General features: G+C 41.9%; 1 protein-coding gene across 3 annotated transcripts in view; it reads right to left on the bottom strand.

Moving 5' to 3' along the window:
• Positions 1-2,858: 2,858 nt before the first annotated feature.
• Positions 2,859-10,138, bottom strand: part of LOC144781703 (cytochrome P450 2C20-like) — a 497,936-nt gene continuing 490,656 nt past the window's right edge. For all 3 annotated transcript variants that reach the window (XM_078660677.1, XM_078660679.1, XM_078660678.1), the window contains one exon: positions 2,859-4,934. In XM_078660677.1, the coding sequence (XP_078516803.1) occupies positions 4,747-4,934 (188 nt within the window). In that variant the 3' untranslated portion in view covers positions 2,859-4,746. The remainder of the gene's footprint in view (positions 4,935-10,138) is intronic.

Below are 10,138 nucleotides of genomic sequence, written 5' to 3'. Positions count from 1 at the left end.
AAGTGGGGAGCTGAGCAGAGGTATGCGAGTGAGTCGAGCGAGCGAGCATGCCGGAGTGTCTAAAGACCGGGTCCCACTGGATCCTGCTTGAGCTCAAGCTCTGTGCTCTGCCTCCGTGCTTAATGCTTCGTGTGAAAATCCCTCCTCCTCAAACAGACCAGTGTGGGCTGTACGCAAACAGGTGTTTGAGCTATTGGCATTGTAAATGACAATGCTTTTTATTTATGTGTTTTGAAAACATGCAAGCGGCGTTTATAGCCCTTGCTTAGGAGAAGCAAGGCTGACAGTAACGGCGCCTCTTTTACTGCCAGCCTTGCTTCTAGAAGTACAAAGTGCGTATTTACACACCGTTTGCAAATTTTCAAAACACATAAATAAAAGGCGTTGTCATTTACAATGCCAATACCTCAAACTCTCGCAAATATGAGACCTATTGCATTGCAAATGCTTGTTCTTAAAAATGGGCACAGTAGAACAGTGGTACAACCAAACATTATTCTCCACTAATAGTCTGAAAAAACGTCAGAAGAAGCTGCAGAGCGTAAAAGGAAATCACATTTTGTGGCACTTAATGCCTCAGACCTCTAACTTCAGTCCAAACTCCAGTGTACCAATTTTAACTAGAGGCATTTAGGGCCAGATGTACGACCCGTTTTTGCATGCGCAAACGGGTTTGCGAATCTGTTTGAGCATGCAAAAACATACTTGGCCATGTACATAGCCTAATTAGCGAGTCGCAATTTTTTTGCGACTTGCTATTTGGGAGGGGTGTTCCCTTCCAAATAGCGAGTTTCAAAACAATGCACTAATGTTTTGCGACCGCAATTGCGGTCGCAATACACTCGCAGTTACCACCTACTTCAAGTAGGTGGTAATGCATTTGCAAACGGAAGGGGGACCCCTTTCCCTTTGCAAATGCATGCAACATAATTTTGTAAGTGCTGGTAGTAGTCCCAGGGACCATTGCCTGCCCATAAAAAATTAAACGAAAAAGTTTTATTTTTATTTTTTTTAAATGCAGCCCATTTTCCTTTAAGGAAAACGGGCTGCATTTAAAAAAAAATAGCTGCTTTATTAACCCCTCCGCTGCGCCGAACGTTCCGCGCTGGTGCGGAACGTTCTAATGCGCGGGCGGGGCGGGAATGTTCAGTGGACGTGCGCAGCACTACTGAGGTAGTGCACGCAACGTCCGCTGAACGTGGCCAGCACTGAAGGGGTTAAAAAGCAGTCCCAGACATGGTGGTCTGCTGAGCCCAGCAGGCCACCATCCCTGGGAGGGCTGGCATTCACAATGGGCTCGCAAATTGCGAGAGGCTCATTCATTTTAATGAGCCTCGCAATTTGCGACTCAATTGGGAATCTCAAAACTGTGTAAACACACTGTTGTACATTTCATTTAGAGATTTGCAATTTGTGACTCGCAATGTGTCTCAAATTGAGAGGCGCTAAATGAAACTGCCTTACATCTGGCCCTTAATGATTCGTTTTTAAACAGCTCTTGCCTTCTTCTTGGGAAACTACCTTTTACTGTGAAACAGTATTCTCACTCTTCTTGTTTCTGCGCCAAATCATCCATAATTGTCATCTTAGTCGACTTCAAGTGAACCGCTGTTCAGAATTAGGTTTCTGTCTCCCACTATTGGATCTTGTCTCTGCCTGTGCTTAGCTACAGCATACCACCCTACCTTATTACAAAGACTGACCAAACGTATAATTCTATAATGCAAGTTTCTTCTCTGGACTGGATCTCACCAATTCTGTCAAACAGATCGCAAATTATCTCCCTTTGTCTGTTTGTGCCATGACCTTTCCTCTCCGATGCATGCACCTCACCAGCATAGTTTAGAGATGAAAATTATTTGTAGAAAGGGACTGCTCAGTCGGATTGACCCATAGGCGCACACTCATCCAACCCTACCACTCTAGTAGTATATCAGGATGAGCCACCCCCTTCACATCCTGTAAAACACCTTTTGCAACCAATGTCTCCACGAAAGCTCTAGGGAAGTCTTGGTATTGATATCAAGTCAGCATGCTGCAGCTGCTCTCTCTGCAGTTAGATTAATATGACGTCCCATGTACTTCCCTGAAAGGTCAGTTCTTGGCTGTGAATTGCATTATCGAAAAGTGCCCTCCATATATTCATTCAACAACCTTTACTCCCACTAATGAAAGGCAATGAACTTTGTGGATCTATTACATGTGACGATCAAAGGTATTAAGTGGTAAATCGGTACTGAAGGTTATTTAGTTGTGGCAAAGAATTGTGGTTCAGCACATTTATATGTGGAGTGGGGAAAGATGCCATAGTTAAAGAATGTAAACTGAAAATCGGTGCTGTTTATGACTATGTAAACATACTGATGTAAATGGTAAATTATAATGGATAGATAGTATGCCTTAGTTTGGAAGTACCTTTCATTATTTTAATCTGGTGGTACATGCCTGAGTGTCATTTATGCATAGTCCAGACTGTCACTTTATTGACAATTTTAGTAATTGATAGCACTTGCAGTAGCTGCAACACCATGATACTTTAGCTGAAAAAAAATACAAAGACAAGTAAGTCTGGATTGAGCCTTAAGTTTGAGCAGGTATTAAAATGGTAGAAAACTCAGTAGATCATAGACAGTAAATCATAGACAGTTAGTCATATTTCTAGAGGTATAGCATAACTAATGATAATGAAGTGGTATATAATCCAGAATGCCTTGATCAACGCTCTTACTATTCAACCACACAGTAGGAGCTGTTCATAGTCCACCTATTCGCTCACGGGCCTCACACTATGCAAAAGGTACACATTGAAATCACACAATTAGAAAGAATAGCACAGAGGAGACATAATAACGGAGATACAGAATTCACAATACCCTTTTTATTTAAATCCATTTAAGGTAAATATTGCATGCGCAATACCCTTTTTATTTAAAGCAGTTTATGTCACAGTTTAAAATTACTACACCATTAATTCATTGTTCATCAAAAAATAATAAGATGATCTCAGTTTTCAATAATTCATTGCTGAATAAATGCATCTGTATCCATCATAATGTGAGGGGATGAAGACTCGTAAATCTACATCTAACGTTAAATCTAGACATGGAAATGGTGACTTCCATCCAAGAGGACATTTACAAGTATATGTACGTGTAGATCTACACGTGAGGAGATCTTATAAGCAAACTTCCCTTTGTGAACAGGACTCTACAGTTTTAAGGCTAAACTAACATTTTACTGTAAGGTCTGCACTGGGTGGAACATCCATCTGATGACAAAGGCAAAAATTGTCTGGTAAGCACAGTAAAAGTTCTAAGACAGTTGAGGCAATAGATATACAGACGCCTGATGAAGGACTATTTTCTCTCAGAAAAATGCATTATGGCTCTTATACAACTGATCAATAAAACAAAGTTAAAAACCATGGAGATACTTTGTCAATGGCCATAATCTTGATCAAACAACTCCTACCATGACACAAGTGTTGTGAATCAACATATGAAAAACAACATTTCAAACTGTAAAATGTGCGATCCTGTTCATCAAAAAGTTGTAAGTAAAAATATAAAATGTTTAAAGAAATTAGACTTATTCATAGAACATTTAACCTGTAATTTTTCGCAACACAACATAAAGTTTTTGGGATCACATATTTGAGTTTTGACAGTTTAGATGAGTATTGTCGGGTAATAAGTGCTAACATTTTCTGACACAATCAATTATTTTTAAAATGTATATTAAGAACTGTTATTTATGAGTGTTGCAAAAGCTTACATTGTATTTCAATAAAGACACAACTTTCTCAATGCAAGTGCAATTTTTTTAGATATTGATTAGCTGTTTTTTTAACAAGCATCTTACACTATTTGGATAATGCACAATTGCCTTTTCGAAGTTACATAAAAATATGGGACTGAATTACAAAAGTGTAACTTGGAGCAATTATAAGTTAGGTCTATGTTGGTCTTAAAGTTACATCTTACCCTGTAATTAACAAAACCAAGCAAAGCAAAAACAAACAATTTAATAATGCATTCGGTTTGAAACATTGCTAGTTGGTATTCACAAAAAGGCCCATTTATATGTATTTTTGGCCTCGTCTTAGAAATTCACCTGTAGCAAAATGATGAAGTAGTATAGAAGTAGTATATAGCATATGAAAGGTATAGAAAGGAAAATAGCTAACACAACTTTTGTCAGGGCACGCACGGCTCAGTTTATGGGGTCAGTTAGTGGTTGCCTGGGATGGCATTCGATTTCCCAGACTTACCTGTTGGTACTCTCACCACTGTTTTTACTGTCACTTGTCTAAGGAGCCATGAAGGTAGCAGCAGAAGGAAAACCAGCTTTCTTTTTGTTGTGTCCGCTCTTTGAATTGGTTAAGTGTGAAACTATGAATCAACCCTGGGTTTTAATCAGTACGAAAAGTGGGTATGACGTCACCTCAACTCCATTTCGTGAATCAATGTCTGTTGCTCACTCCATAAAATCTCAACTCCACTAGCCATTCCCATTTGTTCAGCTCTTGCTTTCATGGGTTAGGAACTCATGCTACTTCCCACAAACAGCAATATTGATATTTTTGCATATGCAAGATTTATTCACCAATGTACTTTTAATATATTTAAATATATCCCCACTCCGTTTACACACATTTCAATTTCTAAATGAGGTTTGTCCTTCGCTTACACTGCTGATTGTTCATATATTAAATTAGACCCCCTAAATTATTATTATGGCAGTGGTTTATCTTAAGCGTGGAATGAGCTGGAGTTGATACCAGCGAGGGAGATGTGAAAAACCACTCATCTCTGGGGTGAGGTCAATATTATCAGGATTTCCATTTGCTTTTAAAGTGAAGTTCTGCAGTATGGTGGTGAAGAACAGGAAAAGCTCCATGCGCGCAAGTCCCTCCCCGAGGCACATGCGCTTCCCTGGAATAAAAAGACAAGATTTGATTAGGATATTCAGGAACAGAGACTTGACAATGTGGCATTGGGTGCAACTGCAGGAGGATTAAAGCCCGCTATGTTTGCCAGAATAGGGTGGGGTATTTACCATACATGTGGAAAATACCTGCTACTCTGAGATTTAATAATAGAAATAGGTCATAACATGCAGATTTGATATTTAACACAATCTGATCATAGGTACCATAGCACGAGTATCAAGGGGCCAGCCCAAAAGCATCATCAGCAGGCTCGTGCAGTAGGGCTCCTTGGCAAGATGCCAACACGCAAGCTTCTGTGAAACAAACTCTCACCAATAACAGCAAAAGCACCACTACCATCCTTTCACCACTGAAAGAAATTGATTGACTGTGCCCACACTCAAATAGAAACATCATTTCTGAAAATCTAGGCAGTCCAAAATCAGGTACTTACTATGGAGTCCTAGCATTCAACTCTTCCATTGGTCATAAGGAGTTGTGCCCCCCTGGTACCCCACAACTCTAACATAGTGCAGGTAGATCCTTTAATGGAACCTAGCCGGCATTAAGCAAACACTAATGGATCCTGATTGGGGGACTTACATTGACGAATATGACATCTGTGTTTTTCAGGAAACTTGGGGGCATATTAGCGAAAAGTTTTTTAAAATTATCGCAGTTTTAGCGGCAGGAAACTGCCGCTAAAATGGCGATAATGGACTTGCTCATATACGTTATAGAATTTCAATAGAAGCCCAGGTTAGATGTGCAGGACATCTAACCTGGGCTTCTATTGGAATTCTATAACGAATATTAGCAAGCCCATTATCGCTGTTTTAGGGGCAGTTTCCTGCCGCTAAAACGGTGATATTTTTAACGAGCTTCTTGCTAATATGCCCCCTGGTTCCCTGAATCTTGTTATAGATGTGGCTATTCTAGTTTTGCATGCCCCGCTGCTAGCCAGGAGAGGCCGCTCAGTGGGGGTGTTATTAGTTTGGGTGAAAAACACATTAAATTGCCAAATTACCTCACGCAATGGATCCACCCCTAACCTCCTTGGCTTCCAATTATATAGAGACAATATTTGCCTCTATCTCTTTAACGTTTACAGTAGGCCTATTCAATCTTAACACTTCTAGGCAACCAATTAAGCTTACTGCTGCACGAAACTCGTATAATAGTGGCAGGAGATTTGAATGTAACTATAGAACCATTGGATTGCTGCGTCTCAACTATAAATGATGAGGAGGAACCCAATGGAATATCCCAAAACTAGACATCACACAAGTAGGGAAATGCTCAGTCCTAGCTCTACAGTTGATGGGTATTACACTAAGATCAGGGCTGTGAGCTTGCAATGGCAGATCCCCTTCTGATCAAAATGGAGCTATGACCTACAAACGTGAGACCAGCTCTAGCAAAATTGACTATATATTTCTCTCTCTGCAATTATGGGTACACATGGGCGACATGACGGTCATAGAAAGGGGAGACAGTGATCACAACGCCCTGAAACCGGAACTCATAGGGCTATACAAACATTGTCTAGAAGCAACAATACCAATGCCTTGGGGAATGCAGTTCTATCCAGTAATAAAAAGGCTCTAAGGTGGGAGCAAGCCCTGGTCCATCCTGAAATCCTGAAACAGGTATATACTGGTGTAGGCACTACCGTGAAGACAATCAGTAAATTGACTGAGAATGGAACAATTCCAAAGCAAATTGTAGATGTCCACGAAAGCTGGTTTGCACTAATGAGGGGCCTGTTCTCTAGGGAACATAAGAATTCATTGAAGAGTCATCCCAAACTGCACACATGGTAAAATGCAAAGTGTAGGACAGCAAAAGCCGATCTCCGGGACAGTATAAAAGCAGGAGAACAAAGCCTTATTGCAGAGGCTCACAAAATCTACAAGGCAGAGTTAAGAAATGCCCGTAATGATTGGGAAGCAAAGATTTGGGCAGATTTAACTTGTGCAGCAAAGCTAGGGGATTCTAAAGCATATTAGGCCACTCTGGCACATGGCGACCGCAGTGCAGTCAGCCCAGTAAGTTCAAGTTCAATGTTTTATTGTTTCAGTTAATTAAAACCATAACCATACAATATCAATTCTAATAAATTCTAAAAAAACCTGGAAAAGACCGTAAAAAAAAGTGTATTTGTAAATTCCTTATGATTTAAAAATCTTTTCTCAGCAATTAACACTCATATATATATATATATATATATATATATATATAAAATGTCCATTAGACAATTAGTCAGCCCAGTAACTTTCCATATTGAGCCGTGCAAATGGGTTCAACACCTCTCAGAGCTATACACTATTCAGGCTACTAATGACTAAGGCGATATAGGTGAAGCCTCTCCTATCATCATCCAGGTGCATGTAAATATTCTCAAAATCTCTCTTGCAGACTCGTTACGGGCAGTGAAATCAATAGTCCCTTATAAAGCCACTGGCTCAGACAGCACCCCTTCCAACGTCTGTGGTTCAGACCCTGATATCTGAGCTACATATCTAAATCTTATTACGAGGGCAATTATGAGGGGGGCCTAATACCTGAGTCCTGACACAGCACAAACATTGCCTCGATTTATAAGAAAGGTCAACAGGATGATCCCAGGAACTAAAGGGCCAATCAGTCTTTTAGATGGGCTACAAAATATCTTTTGTCGCCAGATGTCGGGAAAACTGGCAGAATGGGCATTGACACACAATATATTTACCATCCTGCAAGCAGGCTTTCATCCCAAAGTAATACTCTAGATCAAATCTTTAGATTCAGTATGATCTATTGGAAAACTGTTTTACTAGAAAACGGTCATCTATACGTTATTTTTGGGGACCCGTTATTGTGCCTTTGGTGTGGTGTTAGCCCTCGCAGAGTCCGTGGACTCATGACCCCAGCATTCCTAGTGGCAGGAGCCGTTGCCATCATTTCAGTGCACCTAGTGGCGCTTTAAAAACCGGTGCGGGCTACCGCAGCACAGGATGCGCGTGGGCGTGCCCGGGCTGCACCTGTCCGAGGCCGGCCGAGGCTGAGCCCACCCTCTTGGCTCTCCAACCAGGATCCCATCGCTTACTGGTCTACAGTGGTTTCAACCTACCAGGGAGCTGTGCCCCTCACGAGTAGCTGCATCTCCTTGTGATATCTTCAGCGACGAAGGAGATAGGATTGTCTCTTGTCGCTGACAGGCCCTGGCCTCTTGTTGAATTGTCCCCTTTAAATGCAGTGAAGTTTGTGACTGGAGTGATTGGAGTGTTCTTGCTGTGCTCTGTCTCGGGCAGCCTTCGTCTTTCGCTCTCAGGGCTGGACTTTTGTCAACTCTATTTGGGACTGCAGTTCCCTGCTTTTGGATTTTGGTCTGCTGAGCCATGGTTAGGTGCAAGGTAGCATCAGCCACTGTGAGGGCAAAGACTGGTACCACTGTAACTGTAACTACCATGGATTCTTTTTTGCAGTGGGCAGCAGCGGTGATAGATAAGGAGATCGAGTAACAGACATCTTTCTAGGTCACCAACCAGTATCTCTCAACCACCACTTGTTGTTACTCACGTGTCTCAGACAGAAGGTGATGATGAACTTTTGAGTCAATCCAGCAGTTCTGGGATTCTAGAAGGTTTGCAGGCCGGTGATGGGTCACTTAGCTTGTTAATAGCCTCTCCTAAGCCCATGCCACAGCCTCTTTTGCCTGTTATTGCAATATTCAACATGGTGGGTAGAGATTCCAATCATACACAAGGGAATGCCGTTAACCCAACTTGTGAGCCAACGGAACTATCCTCAGCCTCTAGAAGCGAAGACGTACACCTGGTCCCTACGGGGAAATAGCGGCTAGGCGCCATCACCAAAAGGAAATCTCAAGCTATCAGGAGTAAAGCGAAGAAATCTAAACCTAATCTGGTTCCTAAACCCTCAGTACCATCTTCAGTGGCCCCCACCATGGATTCTCTCATGGCTTTAGAAACCTTCCAGGCAGCGAAGACTAGTCTGCTGGACTTAAAACTGGGTCTGCTCCTTGAGAGGTTGACTCTGATCGAGAAAAATTTAGCAGCCCGAAACCATACTTAACTACCTCTCTTAACAGGAGGGCCAAGGGTTAGCCCAGGCCAGAGTACTGCAAGGGACTCTGCTTCATTGTCAATTTTGCCTAATAATAATATGGATCAGCCACAAATCCAACCACAGATGCAGCCTCTAGTACGGGGGGGGGCTTGTAGCAATGAGCAAAGCCACAAGTAAGAGTAGGGATATGCCTGTACAGGTGCTGGTCACAGAAGAAACCCAATTTTCAGGGAGTCGGATGCTGGGGAGTGGTGAGGTTCAGCCACAGTGTCTAGCAGTTATTGATTTACCGCCTTAATCTAGCCCTTATGTAGTATTTTTGAGAACGTCCCTCCTCTCTCCCAGAGAATTAAAGAGGATTTTTACCAGTTAAAGAACAAAGTACTCCACTGGCTATCAAATAATACTACACTGGGTTCAAGGGTGGCAAGAAATATCATCAGTGTTCGTAGAGTCAGTTGGATAGGTAGCTCTTGTAAAATTTGTGCGGATGATTGTGTCATTATAAACTTTGATAGACCACATCTTGTCGAAAGGATTTTGTTTAGGGACATACATCCCGCTGTTCCTAGATCCGGGTCGTCTGTTAGGGCTTTACCATTGGATTTTTTTGTATAACTCTGACACACCAGGGTTTACCCACAGGATTATTAACAGGGATCCATCTCTAGATGGTTGGTCACAAAGATTTCCTCCAGTATATACACAATTTCCCCCACACTCAGTTCACTCAATACATCTGCCAGGTCGCCAGTATACCGCACCTCCCTTTCTGGAGTTGTTTAATAGATTTTCTCCATTAGCAATGTTGGAGGAGTGTGATTGACTTACGTGCCCCACATTGTCTGCCACTGAGTTTGAGCCTAAATATCAGGATTGCCCACTGCAAAACAGGGGGGGGGCCTTGCACACTTGATAATAATATTCTATTGTGGAACATCATAGGCCTGGCCAATAAGTTCCATGTTACAATCTGGCTTCAATTTGTGAATCAATTCAGTGTGATGTATTTGCAAGAAACGTGGTTGGTGGATTGTGACTTGTTTTTGGAGGGTTATAAGGCTTTCTTTGTGCCAGCTTCTCCGTCGGTGGGTGGCAGATCTAAGGGTGGCCTCGTCACTTATATATCCCTTGGCG

The sequence above is a fragment of the Lissotriton helveticus genome, chromosome 9 (assembly GCF_964261635.1).
Source record: "Lissotriton helveticus chromosome 9, aLisHel1.1, whole genome shotgun sequence".
Taxonomy (NCBI): Eukaryota; Metazoa; Chordata; class Amphibia; order Caudata; family Salamandridae; genus Lissotriton; species Lissotriton helveticus.
Note: the sequence above shows the minus strand (reverse complement) of the source record. Positions and strands in the feature narration are given on the sequence as shown.